Consider the following 24913-nt stretch of genomic DNA (forward strand, 5'->3'; position numbering starts at 1 on the left):
CCCGTAAATATATCAGGTGATATAATGGATCTTAGAGTTGTGAGATGGCTTGAGTACGTGATCAGAATGAAGCACAATAATTTAGTCAAAAAAGTATTTGATACTGAAGGGTTGAGAGGGACCAGAAGGAAATGGCATAGGAAATGCTATACAGACGGAGCTAAACAGGCGTTGCAAAAAGAGTGGTTAACATCCAGATAGCACGAGACTCCGTGGAATACAGAGGAGAATGGTGAAGTATGTAAGAGTTTTGATGAGCTCCTGGTGAGCTTGCAGTGTAGGCTAATGTTGGAGTACATACCAGGAGGCTGTGAACCTAGTGTTATATTTTCTATAGTCACCGCCTGATAAGGAAACGCCAAATATTGTATGAATTATATATGTATATATACGTATATATATATGTGTGCATATATATTATATACATTATATATATATCTATATATATAGATATATATATAGATATTATATATATATATATATATATATATATATATATATATATATATATATTTGTGTGTGCGCGTTGTAGAGGAAGGAGTTCACTTCTCGAAAACTTATGTGTGTTTCAGGCGGGCTTTCACTTATCAGGAACAGTTTTGCTTTTTGTGTTACTCTTTGCACTCAACTTACCGTGCTTAGAAGGCAGCTATCTTGAAATTGCAAAATATAATAAAATCTTGGTTATAAAATGAAACATATATTTCCCCAAATACATTTATTTCTAAGTCTTAAAAATCTTATAAACTATCCCACTTTAATTGGGTAGTGGTAACCGAGTCTTTATCTTTAGAGGCACTTTGTAACTTTCCTAAGTCGGGAAACTTGACTTAGAATTCTTGCTTAGTCTGTGGGCACTCATGAAAATTTATCCAAGTTCACAAATCACTTGGGGCACTCAGCATCACTCCCACAAATCTCTAACTCTCCTCCTTCGTGCCTTCTCTCCAAGTGTCTCTTCCTACCTTCAGAGTCTTCGTATATATTATGGTCAAGTCATTCGATGCTAAATTTGATATAACCTTTCTCACTTTTCGTCCTGATGGGCTCCCTTTTTCATTATTTTTTCAATTTCGACTTTTCTGTACATTTCGGTCGACGGCTGTTATTGAATTAATGTAACGGAGGTCAAAGGTCACTGGGCGAGGTCAAAATTTCTATTACAATTTATAGTCCTTTTTTCAGTTAACTTCTGACCTCTACTGATTAACTCACTAAAAGCTCTGAACGCACTTTTTTGCCTTGTGCTGTATGGGATAAACACCTTCATTTTTGTGGGCGAAGGTCGGCTGGTCCCCAGCGGCATATTCCCCAGCTGTAACCTAGTACTGGACCTTTCCTTAAAAAGTAAGCCGCCATATCTCTAACCATAAATTCTTGTTGAAAAAAATCTCATAATGTTTCCCATACCCAAATTACTCTCAAGACTCTTCTTTGAACTAATTTAACCTAACCCAACCTAACCTGACCAAGGGGCAAGGCAAAAAAACCGGGGCTGGTGCAATACTATAGTAGATTCACATCAACCGTGCATCTGATGTCTAGGCTAGTCCCTTACGACGCTCCTGATTGGCTGTTGATAAGCCAATCACAGGGCTGGAAACTCTCAATCTCACGAGACTGTTCGCATGCGTAGGATGTATGTTCCACCTCTCGTGAGAGATGCGTCTTTCCCTCAGGAGAGGTGGAACATACATCGTGCCAATGTTAACACTCTCGAGAGACTGAGAGTTTCCAGCGCTGTGATTGGCTTTGCAACAGCCAATCAGGAGCGTCGTAAGGGACTGGCCTGGACATCAGATGCACGGTTGATGTGAATCTACTATAGTTATACATCTTGGGAATTTATCCCCGGCGACTGGAGTCACTCGGTTCGCTTTTCTCGTATGCTCTTATACGTTTATTAAGATTTTTAGTTTATTCGATTTACAGACATCGATTCATACATATATATATATATACATATATATTATATATACATATATATATATATAATATATATATATATATATATGTACATACATACATATATATATATGTATGTATGTGTGTGTATGTATATATATGTAATATATATAAATATATAAAATATAAATACACACACACACACACACACATATATATATATATATATATATATATATATATATATATATATATATATATATATATATATATACATATATTAGCTTATTATTAAATATCTTGCAAAGGAATCAACACTTATGAAATAACATTCCGTTATTATTCTACAGCAAATATCGACATAGAAAACAATTACAAGCACCAAATTCCCCAGCTATGACATCCAATATGCGACCTTTAATACAGTTTTAATCAAAGTCAGGGCATATAGTTTTAACGTGACCCAGAACAGTAAACGGCACAACATTTTAGTTTAAGCTACAGTGTATCATTTTAATTAAGCATTTAACCTCGTAATTTTAAAGTTCAGTTAAATAAGCAAGTCGTGATATATATATAATATCATATAATATATATATATTTATATATAATATATATATATATATATATTATATATATAAGTATGTATGTGTGTGTGTGTGTGCGTGCGCGCACGCGCGCGTGTAACACAGGAACACAATTTATTAGTGTTTTGTTTTTCTTCATTTGCATTGACCCAACTAAATCTCATATTATGAGAGTTATCCTTTACTCAGTTAGTGGAAACAAAGAAGAGAGAGAGAAGGGGGGAGGGGGGGAGGGGGGAGGGGGGAGGGGGACGAGGGGCAAGAAACTCTTCAACATCCCGTAACGCTGACCAAGAGAGTTCAAAATACTTGTTGGGCATTATTGCCGGAAGAATGGTACCCTCGTCGCCACGCAAAGGCAAATGATAATTATTCCTCGGTAGAAACTTTCAAGACGGGGAACACCTTCGAACTATGCACTGCTAAGTTCTGTATAAGACGAACGGCCCTCTGGATATTGCGTATGATCAGAAACTTGTTTCCTTTTGTTCAGAGACCGATATCCGAGATCGACTCCTAATGTGAATTGTTTGCGTCAAGTTTTCAGAATTAATTTCCGGATTCCCATATTAATATTAATATTTCAAATAGCAAAAATATTGTTACAGATCAAACCTGAAAGACTTTTTCTAACTGGCCTTGGCCCAAGGGTTGATTACAGCAAACTGAATCTTATAAGAATCGATTTGTTTTTTAACTAAAAGTGTCTATTAATACGCTGAAAGGAAAAAGGTGACATATGTGACTTCAAGAATCATAAGGGAATAATGTTAGTAATGCTAGAAAGTGGGCATTAAATAGTTTAGAATGAGAAAATGCAGTAGAAGTTTACTCAGGCGTAGAGGAGGGACAAAACATAACTAAAACAGATAACCGTAGAACCGACTTGGGAGGAACAATATACGGTACTGGGCACGGAAAAGAATCTGTAGATAAAGTGTTATTAATGGGACCAATCTGGGCCGAGACGATGTTAACGATAGAGCTGATACGGTGGCAATCTGGAATAACAGAGGTCGTATGGTACATATACAACACGGCGTTCGTTAATGGCGATAAGGTCTTTTATCAATGAAATTAACTGATTGATTCACTTATGTAAACCCGTGCCGTCACGACACATTTTGGGCTGTAACTGTTTTGGGGTGAAACAAAAGTTAGATTCTGAGTCCAATTTGTGCCGAGATTTGTAAGCAGGATATATTCTGGTTTAACTTCTCACACCAGGACACGTGAAGTTTCCGTGGCTGTTTAACATTTATATGAAGGAATACAGATGTGAAAGAAAAACAAAGACGTATTTGGAAGTGTAAAGGATAAGAGAAAAGATTATTCTTGGCAGCTGGATGGCTGATTTTAGCTAAGGACAGATGTGCATTGAACCTTACATATTTAACTTAACCCCTCATGTTAGAAACTCGGAAATCTTAAAATCGCAAATTATGAATTTTAAAACCGGTTCAAAAAAATTTAATAAATTAAAAATTTGAATGTTCAATTGATCGCCGTAAAAAATGCAGTAGTATACTACGGAACTGCAACACTGTCCATAACACTAGTATTAAGTTTTCAAAAGAAAATACGTTTCAAGGTTAATCTTGAATGATAGATAAGCGAGATACACTGTTTATTAACGCTTGTTGAAAACTAGTATGAAATTTGGTAACTGGTATAGCAGAGTGAAATTAAATTTCCTTTTCTTTGATATTGTACCCATCGAGATGACTTTGATGTTTGAGCTCCTGTCGAGCACGGAGTTAGGTGAGACTCGATATCAAAAGCTTAAAGAAAACGAGAGCACGTAAGACAAAAGCAAGATGCCCTTGAAGTTTGATCTGTTTCAAAGTAATTCAATGTAAAGCCCAAGTCGGCGTTTGTGCTCTCTTACAAGTGCAAAAGATAAACATACCTTTCGTTCTCAACAGTTAATTATTTTCCTTCATAACTCAATGCAAAATATTTGTTAAAGTAGTAAATAAATAACTTCGATTTACATTTTTTTTCTTAGGTGAAGAGATGCCCCTTAGTCAGAAAGATTAAACCAGTCTAAATGAATCCTTTATTCAACAAGCAACTAAGGTAATAACAGATTTTTAACTCCTACGAGGTGCAAGATTACTACGTAGTTATTTGGAAATTCCCAGACTCAAGAATAGAAATCATCTAAAATTTGTATCAGAATCTAAAATTTAATTGCACGAATCATTTGTATTCATTTGTATTAAGTCCGAAGTACTGCATAAACCAGAAAATACGGAAGTACTTCGACTCCTCATGTATACCTATTCCGATATGTATGATCACGCTTAGTCACCTCTTATCAAACCGCAAATTATTGGGTTTCCATTCTGTTTGAAGAAGCCATTCGAGTCAAACCTGACAGGAAAACGTAGGATCAAAACCATGACCTATCCTGGAGGCTCTGCATAATAACGGTCATGAAAATATCACGTGAAAAAGGGGTTAAACTGAAAGACTCAGCCCATTTTCAAGTTAAGCGCCAAAAAAGGTACGAAAACCAATAACTGAGGATGGAAATAAGTCGTTCTTCCTAAACTAAGTAAAAGTAAACATAACCTAGTAAGTTGCCCAACTAAATAACAATCGAGAAAGAAAGAAATGCACTACTATGAGATTCAGGGCCTCTGTAACACGGTTTTTTCGCAATAACTTTTTATCTATGCATTTCATAAATATAACGCTTATTCAGAATACATATTATATCAACACATAAATTTTGAGTGTATTCTGCACTACGTAGGTTGAATAAATTTGGTACTTATAATGTAAAAGTGACTTTTTTTGAAGACGGGCCAACTTACTCAGAGAAAAGGTTTCGAACGCACTCGTTACGTAACTTATGACAGTATTTCTTCCCTCTTTCTCGATGGATGATTGGCTATACGTAACGAAGGCTCAACCTCTGGCAACAATGATATACAAATTTAAATACAAGCAAAGCAGTACACCTGTATGAACTCTGGAACCTCTCCACTGATACTTGTCATAATGAACAAAACAACAAAATATGTTAATAAATACAAAAACACTTCGATTATTAGTCTAACTCCCAAAATAAGTTTCCAAAGAAATTACAGTCTACTTCATAGGTCACAATCAGATTGACAAGATGTAGGGAATAGTTGGTAATTATCAAAAACATAGTAGACAAGCTTGATTTGATAACTGCTATATCCAATGTCAAGCAATTTTTATTTATTAGCTATCTACCTATTTACTGAAAAACATAGCCGGTACCGCATATTGGCTTTAAACCTTCACCAATAATTATCCTTACAATGATGACTTCATGAGGCTCCACCCACTTTCGCCTCTGAAGGCTACCATGGCATTGTTGGATTAGAAAATTTAACTTCTGGCTATAAAACTAATTTCTCGAGTAGTTGTAAGAAGTGCTAAATGATCCTCAAGGATCCCAGCAGTTGGCCTAAACGTTTAATTCATGTATATTACTCCTATACTGTTGCGGCACTACTGCTACAGTATTATTACTACGCTAGCACTGATACCCCACCCACATCTATGTATCGTTCCGCCATTCATAAAGTCTTTGGGTTTCAGAGCCAATGGAGTTTCTGTCTGGTGGATGGGCGGGGCAACATTTAGTCAAAAGGTGTTTGTTTACCTTGCTTACGTAATGAATGTTTTTCGACTCTTGGCTCGTAAACATTGGCCATGGCGTCGGCTAGATCATTTTTACTCTATAAAAATTAAAACTATCGGGTTTAGGTTATTGATAATGCTGACAAAATTTGTGTGTGGTTGTAAAATATACATATGTCAACTTTCAGCTACAGCCGATGCTTTGACAAGGAGCAAAGTCCAAAAAACCGTGTTACAGAGACCCTGAATCTCATAGTAGTATAAACTAGGAAAAGCATAAATGGCACTTGAATCATTTTTTGTCTAAACTTCAAAATATTTTAATGGAAATGTTCGTCATATTAATTCCAAACGATAAACGACAGAAAATATATCAATATTCAGTAAAGGATTAAACTGATAACCATTTCTATAAAACAAATACGCTCTCTTCCTGAGAGAAAACGAGTTTACCAGTCTATTGAAGGTGGGGGTGGGGGAAACACCAAGATTTACTGGGATACCTAAAGGGAAAAAAAAAAACTTACTCTTAAGAAACTAATGCGCTCTTATATAAACTCCAACACGTGCACGCTCACTCACACAGATTACTTATATGCCTGAAGTCCGAAAAAAACTATAATTTTAAAGACAGATGCACTCTTACACCAAGAGAAAGAGCTAATGAGACCAAGAGAGAGCAAAAGAGAGAAGGGTTGGGATACACTGAAGGAGGGAGAGAACAGATTCAATAATATCTTTGAACAGAGAGAGAGAGAGAGAGAGAGAGAGAGAGAAAACACTCGTCGCATCTTGTAGATGTCAATTCCTCAAGAGCATTTTAGCGGCGTTCATCTCTCTAAAGACAAGGCGTAGTGAAGAAGCGGTGTGGCGCCACAAGGCGACTCCCCCTCCTGGCGTCGGGTAGACGATAAATCAATTTTTCAATTCTCTCTATTCATCGCCGGCGACTCTCCTGTGACTGGGCGATGACCAGCGGATATGTGACACCGCGGGGCGAGCTTCTGAATCTCGGGATGGCGCTGACTAAGTTTAATCTTGAGCAATTCGGACAGATTGTTTTTCTATGAGAAGCCTTTCGTACCCTCTCAGCAGGCCAATTTGACGCAAGTGATTTTTTCATTTGAGCGAGATGTTATTTGACCCGCTGTCAATTTACTTGTTTTCAGTCTTTCGTGTATGCTGCTCCTCATACTACTACTGCTGCTACAACAACTGATATCGCTACCATAATACCATCAGTACAAATTTACACACGCACACACACACACACACACACACACACACACACACACACACATATATATATATATATATATATATATATATATATATATATATATATATATATATATATATATATATATATATACATACATACATACATACATATATAGTATGAATAAAGATAGGCTTCTCGTGGGTTACATACTCAGTGAATTTATTGGAATTCAACGAGCATTACCATTCGTAATTTTATCACTATCATGTTTTGTTTTTTGTTTCGTTTATAATGATGATAATCATATAATGACTATAGAAAAGATTGCTATTAATAGCCATAATTTTAATTTTACCCTTTAGATGGGGTTACATTATTGTTGCCCATAATATTCTCATTTCTAGTTTTTTCCGAACCACGTCTCTTTCGATTCCGACAATTTTCGTAAAGCTTTTAATCTGATCGTTCAAAAATGCGAAAGTTCCAGAGTGCCAGTTACGCCATTGCAAAAGAAAAAAAAAATACCTTCCGTCAACCTTAAAACCATTGAATAGATCGCTTCAAAACTTTGAAATGTTCTTGGCTTCGGTTGCACCTGGGTCAGAAGATTTCCAGCTACCCAATACGTTTAATTAATTATTACGGATGTTCTGGGGATAAAAAGCTAAATTGTCTGAAAATGATGATATCTGGATGGATGATTCGTAAGACTGCAAGGGAGTTGTCAGTTGCTTTTAGTAATTATCCCCAAATGTCCTTCAGTAATTGTCAGTTTCAATAGTTGTGCTAGTAGTAGCTGTAATGTCATCATCAATATATTTATTGATATTTATCACTACTGGTCCTGATATAACTCCTGTCACTGGACACTCAATTGGCAGTCAACCATTTTCAAGTAACTTGTCTAACATTTCTATGATTATCAAAACTACCAGTGACAGCTCGCATCCTGTTCTCTTGTTACATCTTATCATAACACTTGTTAAGGTAATTCTCCTTTACATCATCACTAGGCGTCAAAGTTACTCGAGTTGAGATAGGCGAAATTTCCCTGATTCGTCGCGTCCTGGACGCTAATGTATTTCTCAGCCGAAAGATGACGCGCGTATCAAGTTAGTTCAGATCTAGATCTGATACGAAATGACACGTCATTTCTGGCTGTAGTGTTATGAGGTCACACAACTCGAGCTTGGAATGAAAAGTCAGCGAAATGGACTGTGCTGGTTTCTTCATGGAATACGCTGGTTATCAGTCTCTCAATCAATCAATTTACCTATCATTATATAAATGTATATACACGTATGCATACACACACACACATATATATATATATATATATATATATATATATATATATATATATATGTGTGTGTGTGTGTGTGTGTGTGTGTGTGTGTGTGTGTGTGTGTGTGTGTATACCGTAGTCTACAGATATTTTTTAACGCGAAAAACCTAATTGGATTTTTCCGGACAAACAAAGAAAAAAGATAGTCCTTTGATAATTGTGAAACCATTATTTATAGGAAGATATTAATTTATTCAATTATTTTAGTGACTAATAGTTCCACAGTTTAACCATTTTTATCCTTTTGAAATCAACTGATGATTTTTTATTCCATTCCCAAAAAAGCATAAAATACATTCTTCAATATTTTTAATATTTTGATCAACCCAATAACTTTTTAAACTGTGTTCAAAAATACTGGTAAAGGAGAGCGATCACTTTCAATAATTAAATCCCCTTTTGCAGCCTATTTTCCAAAAACTTTAGGCATGAAATTTTCTGAAACTAATCAGCGCTATCCTGTGATTTTGGTCTCCACAAAAGCAAAACTAATTACTATATTTGAGTATGTGTGTGTTTGTATGAGAGAGAGAGAGAGAGAGAGAGAGAGAGAGAGAGAGAGAGAGAGAGAGAGAGGGTAGGAGGTGTGGGGAAATGGCTGGAATTTTCGTTCATATGTGACATAAATACGTCAAGTGATATAGATAAAGGGAACAACTGATAATACTGAATTGCGAATATACTGTAGGACAGATAGATGGGAAGAGAAAGCGAGACTGAGTAACAACGTTCGTCGTGCAGTTTTGTCAGTTGTAAATAAAAAATAAAACGCTCATGTAGAAGAAAGTAAGGTGGAGTATTTAAGTTTAACAAAAATGCCTGTAGATTCCTTTGCCCTTTTATGTGTATCTGCTGTTAAATGTAATGCAATAAGGCTAAAAAGAGAGAGAAAAAACAAGCATAATGCATCCTTCATACATTAGACAAAGAAAAAATAAAAGAAAAAACATACAACTAAAGGCCAAAAAGAATTCTGTTGAACATATGGTATGGAAACAAAATCTCCGACGTTACATATAAAATGTGGTTCTCAGTACAAAGCGCCCTATCTGTCTATGTCCAAGAAACTGCCTCCCTTTGGGACTACCAAATAAAAAAAAAGAAAAAAAAAAAAGCTAAACAAGGTTTAAAACTCCTCAATTTATTCACGGAGTACTTAGGTTCCAACTTCTTATGTGACCTCGGTAGGTCAGTCGGTACCGCCTTGGTCTGTCACTCAAGAGACTGAGGTTCGTTCTGTGAAAGACGTGCTCATATGTTCATTCATGACTTCCATAATACACAGTAGATGTAGTCACGACAGATTCACAATCAGATGTCATTTCTGTTCGTGAAATTTGGGCTGGGAAAGTCATCGAGCCTTAGTGAGAACTATCACCAGTTTATTCGAGTTTCTGCTGATCAGTAGATTCCAAGTAAACTAGAAAAGGAATGGAATGGAATTGAATATAGAATTTAAGCCAAAGACCTAGCGCTGGTACCCATGAGGTCATTCAGCGCTGAAAATGAAAGAGTAGAAAGGTTTGAAAGGTGTAACAGGAGGAAATCCTTGCAGTTGCGCTATGAAACAACTGTTAGCAGGGGGCGGGGTTAGCGAGATGGAAGAAAGAGATTATGAATGGAGGTACAGTAAAAGGAATGGAAGGGGTTTGCAGCTTAAGTATGCCCACACGGTAATACCCCCAACCTCCCACGGGAACTGGAAAAGATGGCGTTTAATCTGTCTCTTTAGGCGTTAACAAAATGCCTCAAGAACGGATGAAAGGACCTGGGTGAATGCGGATGAAGATGTCCGGTAATTTCATTATGGTATTTTTATCGAAGTAATTGCATCACATTAATTAAATTCCATGGTAATTACATCGCAAAATATTACATTGTCATTAATCCATCATTAAAGTCTTTTACATAATGGTGAATATATCACGCCCAAAAAAAGGCATATCATTGGCCTTTTCCGAAACTGCTGATTTGCATCACACCTTAAAAAGCAAAAAGGCAGAGAGACCAAAAGTTACATCCGAAAATAGTGTTTAATGACTGAACTGTGTTTTATGTTTCTGGGAATGCACTAGATCTTCATCACTTGATTTCAAAAGGATAAAAAATTTAATGATAGATTCCATGGTTAAATTGTGGAACTTAGAATAACTGAAATGTACGATAAGAAACATTATTTAATCAATAATACGTACAATATTAATTATATATTTAGGTTATTTATGGTATTAGCAATGTAAAAAATGCAAGGGTAAAAAAAAGACTGGAAATAACCTGGTTAACAATAAAAATGTAATGTACAAAAGTAACTCTAAAAATAGAATTTCATATCTGAAATATACAATGAATTAGATTAATGAATAACTAATGCTGAGAGTAATAGTAAATATATGTAATTTATGATAACAATGAAAAAGAAATACAGCGATTAAATAAAAGGCTTTAAAGAATAAAAAGATTAATTTTCTTAAATAATACGCGCAATAATAGAATTGATCCAAAGGAAAAATAAAATAGTAAACCTGCCTAATCTAAATGGTACAATCGTAGTTGGAAAGGGACAATCTCAAAAGGCCAAATTATGAGCAGTGTCTCGTAACTAGTTAGTAATTCACGATTTTCTTAATGCAGTTTCCTTGTATTTCTTTTTACCACTCAGAATTTCTGCAACTGATTTAGTACATTGCTCCATTATCGCCTCGTTTCTTTACTGGTCTCCTTTTAGTACTCCCAGATCGTACGATGAAAAGGTGGAGCGTAAATTATTTCAACAAATGAACAGGCTTTATAATGTAATAAGACATATTCACCAACAACAACAATAAAAGGAACTGGCCGTGTTTGAGCAAGCAGGTAATTTTGGCGTCATGATAACTTTATATTTAAGGCGATTTATTTACGTGTGGTGAAAAACACATAACTATGAACTTACTGACAAATGTAATACCTTGTGATGTAACTCCAAGAGAGGGAACTACTTCGATGCTATTACCTCAATGAAAATGCCGTGATTAAGTTACAGAGAATCCATATGTAAGACATTTACTGGATTGTGCCCTACAAATATTTTCATCTTAAAGTGCATCGAAGATTTGGCTTGGTGGCTCGGTAACATTTTGTCCATTTGAATTATCTCATTTGTTTACCTTGGTCGTCTCATGACTTATTTCTTATATATTCCTAAAAAATGATGACAATAAAACTAGCTTTGAAAACTGCCTAATACGAGCTCTTGTTAACAGTATCTTTCTACTACTTCTTCTGTAAGTTCTCTTATTCCCATTACTAATTATACTATTGTATGAAACACAGACAACCATATACAATAATGCGCTTCATCCATATATATCAAGATTGCGTTCATCACGCACTGAAACACTAACCGATTTCATTCAACTCATTGTAATTTACATTAATATTTTCCCGTCTCATTTTTTCTTCTAATGATTTTCCATTGGATAATTTTCATATCTCTTTCATGACAAAATACTATTTATTATTCCTTTCTAAGCGATAAATAAAAATAGTTTTTACACCTTTCCTTTCATTGTGAAATATTTCCCCTTGATTTCGTCTCCGTCAGCATCAAATATTCTCTAGTTGGCGAAGAATAAAGACCGTAAATCTGAAAAAGTTTATCACTCAATTAATAAAGCAACTGAATCCCTGTATACAACAACAAACGAATTCACCTAAAGGAGAAATATAAATGTTCATAGGGGGCAAACACACACACATCCACACTAATACATGATTGCGGGAAGAAAACGACGAGAAAATTGCTCACGGAAAGTTTTCCAGGAGGAGAAGAAAGTTACGGAGGCAAACTGATGGAATGCAGGGATATCAGGGATTAGTGCCTGCAGAAAATTGGTCCGAAAATTAAACGGGGAAAGACGCGTCTCCGAAGGAGGAAAGATTAATTTGACTTATTTGGCTTCCGGTCGTTTTTTCTTTTACGGCAGACTTCGCTTAGTGCGTGCGAGTTACGTTGAACACGTCTTGTTCATTTTTTTTTTACATCCGGACGTTCATGGGGGGGGTGGGGGGGGGACAACATTAGGTTCAAATCTGGTAAGGTCCCCATCACCCGATAACCAAAGTAGTAACCTTACGGTTTCCTACAATTTTTCCTTTGGTTATCGGGTGATGGGGACCTTACTAGATATGAGCCTAATGTTGCTCGTCCCACGAACATCCGAATGTAAACATTGAACAAGAGGTGTTTATCATAACTTGCCCGACTTAAGAGAAGTCTGCTGTAAAATAAAAACGATCGAAAGCCAAATAAGTCAAATTAATCCTTCCTCCTCCGGAGACCGTCTTTCCTCGTTTCTATCAAAAATAAACAGGCTGTAAAAATCAGGGGGAAAGGAAATGGCAAGAGAATTCGATAAGTTGGCAGAGGAAGGACAAAAAAAAAAAAAATAAAAATAAATAAATAAAAAAGGTGCTAGAAGGCCATATGACTTATTAACACATTTCCACTACTTTGGATGGAGAGAGAGAGAGAGAGAGAGAGAGAGAGAGAGAGAGAGAGAGAGAGAGAGAGAGATAATCACCTGATGAATGGTACCACCTACGTGAGGTTGAGGATTACCTCATCGGGACCATTCCGTTTTTAATTAATCAAGTTATGGATGGATGTATGGTAATTAGGGCTGAAGCCAACCAAGCCTCTGCTGCTAGACAGCCGATTCAGCTCGGTAATTAAAAATCATGGGATGACAGATAGCGATGAAATGGGAAGCATCAAGTGCGAAAGAAACTTAAAATAGGAATATTCAAACGGTAATAAAAAAACACACACAAATTATAAATTAGATGAGCACATTAATTTTCGCATCTTTTGGTTTATAAGAAAATTCTGATTGTCTTTGGAAACGTGGCGAGAGCATTGTCATCACCTTCTTCATCAACAGAGCAGAGTGTCATTTTTTCCTCTACTCCCCCCGCCCCACATACTCAACCCAAACTAGCCCGACTGGGACCCGCGAGTCAACTAACTACCACCTACAAATTCCATAGGCTGCGTAGGACAGCATTACACCACAGGAGTAAAGAAACTTTCCCAAATTGGTCTTTGTTCGTTCAGCACACAGAGGAATGAATGAAACAATATCGAAATCTATGAAAAAACAAGCAAAACTAAGTAACAGTATTTGGGTTAAGACCCCAAATATAAAAAAAAAAAAAAAACAGCAAATAAAATTTGCAAGTCTAAGCACAGCTTTGGTGATGGTTATTAAAAGCAGACTCCCATAACTACAAGAGAAACGCCCGTCAGGAAGCCTTACGTTTTCCAGTCGTCCATAATCCGCTGGGGAAAAAATACCAAGATCCCTTCTTAAGACTTTAATAGAATCAAGTCTCAAGAGATATTTCCCTTCGGTCCTCGAGTCGAACATTATCCATTTTCATTTAATTGCTCCAGTTTTGCGAGCTAAAATATATATTGTATTTTCCTCTTTTCTATTTTCACTTGCATCTATTCCTACTGGGAAAACGACAGTAATTGCTGAGGATCAGCTATTTTTGCGCAGAGAAATTCCTAAAGTAAGTGTCTCTCTTTCTATACACGAACACACAATATATACGTAAATGTATACATGGAACTAATGAACAAAGAGCTTGTGTTTCAGAGAAATTAATTTCTGACTGACATCGTGATTGAATACCATATTGTATATATTCATATATATAATATATATATATATATATATATATATATATATATATATATATATATATATATATATATATGGTACTAACGAACAGGTTTCACAGAAACAAATTCCTGAATCACATCGGGATCGAATCCCAGTCTTTCATATAAAAGGCCAGGGTGCTAGCAATTCACTCCCATGTTTCCTAAAAGGTAATAGAACCTACGTCCTTCTATACCCGAGATATTTTGCGGATAGGCTGCCACCGAACACACCAATGAATTTGATTCAACTTCCTTGCGTGGGAAAAACTCCAAGTACAGAAGTACTTGGGTTTCAGCTTCTTTCAAGACTTGAGTGAGTCAAAGACCTGGGCGCTACCAACTGACCCACAAAGGTCATAATAGAACTTGGAACCTTATTACTTCTATACTTGAGGTTATTTCAGGGCAGGCTGACGCCTAACATATCAACGAATTTTGACCTAACTTTCCTGCCCTGGAAAAACCAAAGGTCCCAATTTCTTTTATGACTTGTGGGGATCAATTGGTATTGCCTTATCCCGTCATTTGAGAAACTGGAGTTCGATCACATTTATGCATATATACATATTATATATATATTATATATATATATATATATATATATATATATATATATATATATATATATATATATATATATATATATATATATTGCTGTTCTGGTTGAAGGTGGTATTCTTTAGTCCGAAAAATGTCTTTTCTTTTATTTGTTATGAGAGGATTAAAATGGTCTTATTCATTTAATCATAAATTCTTGTGAGTGGTATTGCTGATGATTATTCTGGTATATATATATATATATATATATATATATATATATATATATATATATATATATATATATATATATATGTATATATATATATATACATATATATATATATATATATATATATACCAGAATAATCATCAGCAATACCACTCACAAGAATTTATGATTAAATGAATAAGAACATTTTAATCCTCTCATAACAAATAAAAGAAAAGACATTTTTCGGACTAAAGAATACCACCTTTAACCAGAACAGCAATATACATAATGGATAGGAAGCAAATGAACTTTGTGATCTAAGATCGGTCTTGAGAAATCTAACAGATTAGGTAAACTTTTGACTCTGGATTTATTGTTGCTCAATCAGTTCACCTCAATAAACAGAAGCAGCTTTGCCTATTCACAAACTTGACAGAGACTAGAGTTCTTCCGCCGGCAAAGAGATTACACTGGATTTCCAAGAGGTGCATACTTGGGGGGAGGGAAAAGGGGAGAAGAATGAGAAATAGTGGACAAAAAGAGAGAAAGGGGTAAGGGGAGAGAGAGAGAGAGAGAGAGAGAGAGAGAGAGAGAGAGAGAGAGAGAGAGAGAGAGAGCGAACTGGGACTCATAAATGTGACTTGAGAGAGAAACGGGGAACCAAGAGATAAAAAAAAAGAGCAAGAGAGAGAGAGAGAGAGAGAGAGAGAGAGAATTATACAGAAAGGGGCGATAATGGAATATTGCATAAAAAGTCAAATACAACAGAGAGAGAGGGGATAAGGGGAGAGAGAGAGAGAGAGACGTTGAGAGAGAGAGAGAACGAACTGGGACTCATAAATGTGACTCAGAAGAGAACGGGGAACCAAGAGATAAAAAAAAAAGAGCAAGAGAGAAGAGAGAGAGAGAGAGAGAGGAGAACGAACTGGGGGACTCATCAAATGTGTCTTGAAAGAGAAACGGGGAACCAAGAGATCAAAAAAAAAGAGCAAGAGAGAGAGGAGAGAGGAGAGAGAGAGAGAGAGAGAGAGAGAGAGAGAGAGAGGAACCTGAAAGAGAAAAGAAAAGAAGAGAGGAGAGAGGAGAGAGAGAGCGAGGAACCCTAAAGAGAAAAGAAGAAAGAAGAGAGAGGAGAGAGAGAGAGAGAGAGAGAGAGAGAGAGAGAGAGAGAGAGATTCTTCATAGGTACAACATTAGCGCCCCATGCCATAAAAAATGTCTATTGTCTCTATTGTGACCTGCTGCTAAAAGGGATTTTCTAAACCGTTGACATTAAAAATATACATCATAAAGGACCACTCACCTTGATAAGTTTTGAAGGGCTTTATTTTGATCTAATTAACTAATGTGCTCAAATATTTTCCTGATAGGAGAATAAATAGCTGGTAATTATACTTCGTCTCCAGACAAATTTCGATTCGTTTTTGCGACGTTAATCTAATGTAAATGATTGATTTGTTGTCAGTTTTCTTACACGAATTACTTCCTTAAATTGTCTCTTAAAGTTCCTTGTGAGTGATGATTTACGATTTTATTCCCAAAAAATCTTGGACAGCAATACGCTTCGGACGAACCCAATCTATGAAAAGTGTTGCTATTAGAATCCATAAATTTGTAGCATAGAAGTTTCAGATATTGTTTTCAGAGATTATTAAATCAACAGATGTTAATAAATCAGCGTATCAGTTTCATAACCCTAGGGACGGTGGATAAAAGCATTCTATCGTTTCAAGGGATACTAGCAATTTGGACCTACATCCGCTAAATGTTAAAAATTCTTGGAGGAGATGTAAAAACTAAAAGGACGCGCATTACCTCTCTTTTCATGAAAGTACAAAACGAATCAGTCGATAAATTCAGGTGATGTTACGAAATCAAATAAAATATCTGGATCAACATCAACGGACACGTTGACGTTATTGAAGTATTTTGTTAATAATTGATGGTTTCTTGGTTTCTTTTTTAGTAATTAAGTTCCATAACCACTCGCATATATATATATATATATATATATATATATATATATATATATATATATATATATATATATATATATAATCGGATGGATAAGTCTACTGCGTATCCCTTGAACTAGAACAAAAGGTCAGGTTCGGCACAAATGAACATGTTAATTATAAGTGCCTTTAGGTGTAAATTATTTCCAAAGTGAAGTGAATTCGACATTACGTCGTGTGTGTGTGTGTGTGTGTGTATAAGTTATGAAATACACGTATATGTATATATGTATATGTGTAGATATGTGTATATATAATATATATATATATATATATATATATATATATATATATATATATATCAAACACCACAGAGAAGAAACGAAAAATGGTTGCAAATCCTGCCCAGTGTCAGCTATGTTGCTAATCCTTCTTCAGAGTCCTCTGGAAATAGGTTTGTAATAAAGCCGATGCCGGCCGGGATTACAACCATTTTTCATGCCATCCCTGTTCTTTTTTCTTGTTGTATAAAGCAACGTGGTCAAAGAATGATTTCTTAATTACACATATGTAGTATACCAAATATGATATATATTATATATATATTATATCTTTATATATTATATTAAACTATATATATAATATATACATATATATATATATATAATATATTACTTATATATACAGATGTATATACATATATATAGTATAATATTATATATACATATATATAATATATATAGTATATATAGTTATATATACATTTATATAATATATATATAGTAGATTAGCTATATACATAATAATATATAATATATATATTATATAGATAGTATTATATATACATATTATATATAAAAAAAAAAATATAATATTTTCATATTATTTATTATGTTTCTTAGATCAAATATTTTGACATTTTTTATTATCAGTTTCATGATTTTGCGAATTCTATATCATTAACCTATGTTTATATCATGTTAACTTATTATATTATGTATTGAGTTATACATTTTTTTGATATTTATTATTATATTATTTATACAATAACGGTGGATAGATTTAATATTTTTATTATATATCATCATGTATATATGATATATATATATGTATATATACATATACATATAGTATATAATACATATATATATATACAATATATATATATATTAATAGATAACATATATAATATATATATATACATACATTATATATATATTATATTACATATATATATATATTACATATATATTATATATTACACATGTATATAGTATATACAGTATATATATATATACAGACAGATATATATGTATATATATATATATATACATATATTATATATATATGTATATATTTTATACATATATATATGTATATATACAGTTTATATATAATATATATATATAATATACATATATATGTACATATATATATATATACATGATATATATATATAGTATATATATACCATATATATATATATACTAATATATATATATACATGTATATATATACATATACTATACTACATATATATACTATATCATATATAATATTATATATATGTATATATATATATTATATATAATATATATATACTATCTATATATATGATATATATATATATACTATCTATATATATATATATATATATATATATATATATACACATATGTATATATATAGATATTATATGTATATATATATATATAGTATATAGTATATATATATATATATATATTATATATATATATGATATACATATGCGTAATTAGAATCATTCTTGACACGTGCTTTTATACACAACAGGGATGGCATGAAAAATGGTTGTAAATCCCGGCCGGCATCGGCTTTATTACAAACCTATTTCCAGAGGACTCTGAAGAAGGATTTGCAACATAGCTGACACTGGGCAGGATTTGCAACCATTTTTCGTTTCTTCTCTGTGGTGTTTGATATATATATATATATATATATATATATATATATATATATATATATATATAGATATATATATATATATATATATATATATATATATATATATATATATATATATATACATATACATCGAGCTACAAATGTCCTTTAATATCTAATTTGCTCTTCCTCGTAATCAACATATTTTCATATATGCTAACCTAAGGGGAATTTCTTATCGACTAAAAAATTCCCCTTCGGATAACATATATGAATATATATGAATTCCGAGGTAGAACGAATTAGATATTAAAGGACTGTAGCTCGATGTATGTATATGAATCACGGTAATGTGATATGACACACACACACACACACACACACATATATATATATATATATATATATATATATATATATATATATATATATATATATATAACTTCATAGAAGTAAATATGATTAAAGTGCACAATCACATATGAATGCTTGTCTGATTAATTTCCTTCTGGGTACGTATTTCTACCCGAAAGACCTAACTAACGCTCCTCTTCTCCTTTGAATCCCACAGGAAACCTGAGCACCCAAGCTATAGCCAACGTGTCCTGCGTCCAACAAGTAGATGTATCGGACTTCAACTACCCCTTCAGATGGGACACATGGAACACCATCACATGGAAGGAGGTCCTGAAGGTAAGAGGAAGCTGCACAGTAACTTGTGAAAACTCGGTTACCGCAACTCGTTTAGTTCTCGTTCCCGGCGTTTGTGGATATGATGCGTCTGAAAAGTTAACCTTCAAAAACTGCGAGGGAAAACTTGATTGGGGATGTCTTCTGTTTCGTGGGGTTTGCAAGCAGGTAAATGGGTCAGGACGTAAAAGGCAAACGATATAAGTTGAATGCTGAGAAGGGTACAAGGCAGAGAAGTTAATATTTGAGTTACACCGGCTGACAAGAAAAGGGTAACAGAAATTTTAAAAGTTAATATTTGAGTTACACCGGCTGACAAGAAAAGGGTAACATAGAAATTTATTAAAATTAATATTTGAGTTACACCGGCTGACAAGAAAAAGGTAACAGAAATTTTAAAAAGTTAGTATTTGAGTTACACCGGCTGACAAGAAAAGGGTAGCTTAGAAATTTTAGAAATTTAATATTTGAGTTACACCGGCTGACAAGAAAAGGGTAGCTTAGAAATTTTAGAAATTTAATATTTGAGTTACACCGGCTGACAAGAAAAGGTTACAGAGAAATTTAAAAGACACAACTCATATATTACAATGTTAAAACGTGAAAAGTTGTAATTTTAAAAGGTGGAAGGAAACGTAGTTAGGAAATTAAAAAAAAAAAAACTTTAATTTGTAAGAAAAGTAAAAATAACAAGACATAAATGGTAAAATGTTGGCATTAGATACAGAAGGGTTCTTCACTGTGAAGAACCCTGAAAACTATTTAAAACAGTAACCTTTACGTAGTGAGGAAAAGCAAACGAAAGTAACTTAGAATACTTTGGTATTATTTCATTAACCGATTGGTTGGTTTCCATAAAATAACGACAGAAAAAACATTATCAGACAATGCCGGTAATTCATTTAACAAAAAGTGATCAAGTCACATGACTGGTCAGAATAACAAAACCATTTTTGAAAATGTAATAGCAAATTAGTAATATTGCACATACACAAACAAATAATATATATATATATATATATATATATATATATATATATATATATATATATATATATGATATGTATATAAAATTGTATATGTAGTATAAATATTAAATATTAATATAATTATATTTATATATTATATATATAATAGTAAATATATATATTATATATATGGCAGAATATGAAAAACACCGTATCGTGTTTCTAAGAAATCAATAGAAGGATCCACAGTAATATCCTTGTTTATCTAGATAGAATATATTTATGGAAATATATACAAAGCTTAAAGCTTTCGTCCATCTTCCTGTGGACTTGAGCAAGTCCACAGGATGGACGAAAGCTTTAAGCTTTGTATATATTTCCATAAATATATTTTATCTAGATAAACAAGGACATTACTGTGGATCCTTCTATTGATATATATATATATAATATATTATATATATATATATATATAGATATATATATATATATATATATATATATATATATATATATATATATATATATATTCTCATATAGGTTACCTTTATAAACTAGGGTGTACTGCAACGATCTTCGTGCGGTCCTTCTCTGCAGTTCAAGAGCGATCTAACCACAATATTTACGCAAAAGGAGAACTGCGCCCTATTGATACTCGCTGCTCTGCTGACTCTAAGCGAAGAGCCTGACGCTGCTTGCTTGAAAGATGTAAGAATGGGTGGAGAGAGAAGGAGATCTATGGGTATAAAGTAAGTTGCTGGTTCTACGTAGGCAATATTACTAGATCCATACATATTAAGATGTTAATTTGGATTAATATTCTCCCGTACCAGTCCCTTAGCTAGTTGCTTCAAAAACATGAGACAGAGATGGAAAATAAATAATGATTGGCCAAGGTCTTTTAGTTGCTAATTACTTAGTAATGTTAATAAACAGGTAAAATAATCAATTGTTATCGCCATGACCATAACATAATTCCCATGTGATTGTTATAATAATGATAATCATATGAAAGATGGAGTTATATATATTTGGTTGATGATCATAGCCGCATAGTAATGATTATGATCAAATCAACGACAGAATGTATATTTCAACACCTTTAACTTGCATTCCTTCGTAACCGTAGTTAGTTGACATTTTTTGATGACACTTTTATTTCCTAGCGAAGGTGACCTTACATCAAGGAAAAACTAACTATAAGGGAAGATAGGGACGTGCTGGAGTGTACACTGGTTGGGGAGTGAGGGGTGGGGGTAGTGTTGCCAGAGAGCGAATCTCGCAGGATAAAGAAATTAGGGAACTTCATGAGGGGAGGCCAGTGACCTTTCCCCAGATCATGCGAACGCGGAAGAGAGAATTTCTGACTTCAGTTATTTGGCAGTTTTATGAAAGAAATGTTTAAGGTTTTCAAAAATGTGAAAATGAACGACGTAACCACACAGAACGGAAAAGTGTTGAAAATAGCTGCAAGAATTATGATGATATTAATAATAATGATGATGATGATGATGAGGAGGAGGAGGAGAAGGAGGAGTAAATTATAATAATAAAATTATAACTTAATATACTTCTTTATGTTTCATGTGATGATGTTACCCTAATCTCCGCTGAGCAGCAATAGTATAAATAAAACATGAAATTAAATTCAAGAGAGTAAACCAATGGACAATCATGTATAAACAAGCGGGCAAATTAAATTAAAAAAATAAACAGGCAAAGTAAGTGAACAGACCAGTACAAACAAGAGCAGAACTGGAATGAATAAATCATCTTCTTTTCCTCTTTTGTATTCTCCTGATGACTTACCTGAGGCGAGAAAGACGACCCGCCAAATTTGCATGAGAAAACGGAACCATAACTTTACCTGTCAACCGCTGCACGAAAGGAGGAAGGAGATGGCGGGCGAGGAGATGGGGGGGAGTAGGTGGAAGAAGAGAAAGGGGAGGTGACGAAGTACGGAGGAGGGTAGGAAAGGAATGAGGAGAGGAGGAAGGAGAATTAAAGCAAGATGAAAAAAATATGAGTTGAATAAAGGAGGAGGAAGACTTGTGAGGACGAGGATGGGGAGAGTAGGTGGTAGAAGAGAAAGAGGAGGTGAAGAAGTACAGAGGAGGGTAGGAAAGGAATGAGCAGAAGAAGAAGAAGAAGAAGAAGAAGAAGAAGAAGAAGAAGAAGACGAAGACGACGACTTGAAGCAAGAGGGAAAAATAAGTTGAATAAAGGAGAAGGAAGACTTGAGAAGATGAGGAGAAGGGGGGAGTAGGTGGAAGAAGAGAAAGGGGAGGTGAAGAAGTACGGAGGAGAGTAGGAAATGAATAAGGAGGAGGAGGATGAGTGAGAAGAAGGAGAACTGAAGCAAGAAGGGGAAAAATTATTTGAATAAATGAGGAGGGCGACATGAGAGGGTAAGGAGAAAGAGGATGAGGAGGAATAGGACAAATTAAGGAGGAAAGGATGAAGAAAGGGAGAAGAATGGAAAAGAGGACAAGGATGTGGAAGAGAAAGGTATAGGCGATAAAGAACGGAAAAAGAGGAGGAAGGAAAAGTACAAGAAAAAAGGGGGAAGATAATGAGATGAGGAAGAAAAGGCAGAGGAAGAAGAATACGAGAGAGTAGAAAAGGAAATTAAATAAGAGAGAGATGGTGAAGCTGAACAAAGACGATGAATGAAGGGTGGAGGACGAGGAAGGAGAAAATTCGTAAAGGGGGTTAAGAGGATTAAAAGGAAGAGGGGAAGGAAGAATAAAAGATAATGAGAAGAGAAATTAGAAAAAATGAGTTAGAAACGAAGAAAGTGTGAAGAACGACATGAAGATACAGGTCAAGAAATGGGTGAAGGAAGAGGTGGAAGGATAGAAATGAAGAGATAAGCCACGGAGACTGAAGAGGAAGGAATGATGAGAAATAAGAGAACAGAGTTGGAGGAGGAAAAAAGGATTCATAATTATTATTATTTTTTTTTTTTTTTTTTTTTTGCTCTATTACAGTCCTCCAATTCGACTGGGTGGTATTTATAGTGTGGGGTTCCGGGTTGCATCCTGCCTCCTTAGGAGTCCATCACTTTTCTTACTATGTGCGCCGTTTCTAGGATCACACTCTTCTGCATGAGTCCTGGAGCTACTTCAGCGTCTAGTTTTTCTATATTCCTTTTCAGGGATCTTGGGATCGTGCCTAGTGCTCCTATTATTATTATTATTATTATTATTATTATTATTATTATTATTATTATTGAGGAATGGAAAGTAAAAAGCAGAAACAACACTGCATAATAATCCGAAGTACGCCGCGTGAGTCATACTGTAAACAGTAAGAAGAGAAGGAAAAAAAACGATGGAACAGGATCAGGTGAAAATAAGGTAAACGAGAATAAAAGAGAGAATTCAAGAAAGGAGGAATCGTCAGAGAAGGAAAAAAGGAGAGAATTCAAGAAAGGAGGAATCGTCAGAGAAGGAAAAAAGGAGAGAATTCAAGAATGGAGGGAGGGTGAGGGTGAGGGGAGGGAAAAACAGAGGAGAATTCAAGAAAGGAGGAAGAGTGAGGGGAGGGGGAAAAAGGAGAGAATTCAAAAAAGGAGGAAGGGAGAGGAAAAAGTGGGGAATTTAAGAAAGGAGGGAGAGTGAGGGGAGGGGAAAAAAGGGAGATAATTAGAAAAAAATAGGAAGAGTGAGGGGAAGGAAAATAAAAGGGAATTCAAGAATGGAAGAAGGATGAGGGGAGGGGAACAAAGGAGGAAGAGTGAGCGGAGAGAAAAAAGGAGAGAATTCATGAAAGGATGAAAAGTGAGGGGGGGAGGGGGGGAGAGACAGAGGAGTATTCAAGAAAGGAGGAAGAGTGAGGGGAAGGAAAAAAAAGAAAGAATAAAAAAAAGTAGGAAGCGTGAGGGGATGGAAAAAAGGAAAAAAATTCAAGAAAGGAAGAAGAGTGGGGTAGGAAAACAAGAGAGAATTTAAGAAAGGAGGAAGAGCGAGGGGAGGAGAATATATGAGAGAATTCAAGAAATGAGGATAAATGAGGAGAAGGAAAATAAAAGAGAGAATTTAAGAAAGGAGGAGGGGTGAAGGGAGGGGAATAAATGAGGAAAGAGTGAGGGAGGTGGAATCAAATGAGGAGAAGAGTCGATTGGGAGGATAAAAGGGTTAAAAAGGAAGAAATTCAAGAAAGGATGAAGAGTGGGGGGCGGAAAAAGGAAAGAATTCAAGAAAGGAATAGAGTTAGGGGAGGGAAAAAGAA

General features: G+C 34.5%; 1 protein-coding gene and 1 long non-coding RNA gene across 6 annotated transcripts in view; one reads left to right on the forward strand and one right to left on the reverse strand.

Annotated features, from left to right (window-relative positions):
• LOC135224607 (QRFP-like peptide receptor) overlaps window positions 1-24913 on the forward strand; it is a 338517-nt gene that overhangs the window by 82165 nt on the left and 231439 nt on the right. For all 5 annotated transcript variants that reach the window (XM_064263769.1, XM_064263770.1, XM_064263771.1 and 2 more), the window contains one exon: window positions 19594-19715. In XM_064263769.1, coding sequence (XP_064119839.1) covers window positions 19594-19715 — 122 coding nt within the window. The remainder of the gene's footprint in view (window positions 1-19593; window positions 19716-24913) is intronic.
• The window catches only part of LOC135224608 (uncharacterized), a 196293-nt gene that overhangs the window by 42578 nt on the left and 128802 nt on the right, over window positions 1-24913 (reverse strand). The gene's annotated exons all lie outside the window — the stretch shown is intronic.

Source organism: Macrobrachium nipponense, chromosome 12 (genome assembly GCF_015104395.2).
Source record: "Macrobrachium nipponense isolate FS-2020 chromosome 12, ASM1510439v2, whole genome shotgun sequence".
NCBI lineage: Eukaryota > Metazoa > Arthropoda > Malacostraca > Decapoda > Palaemonidae > Macrobrachium > Macrobrachium nipponense.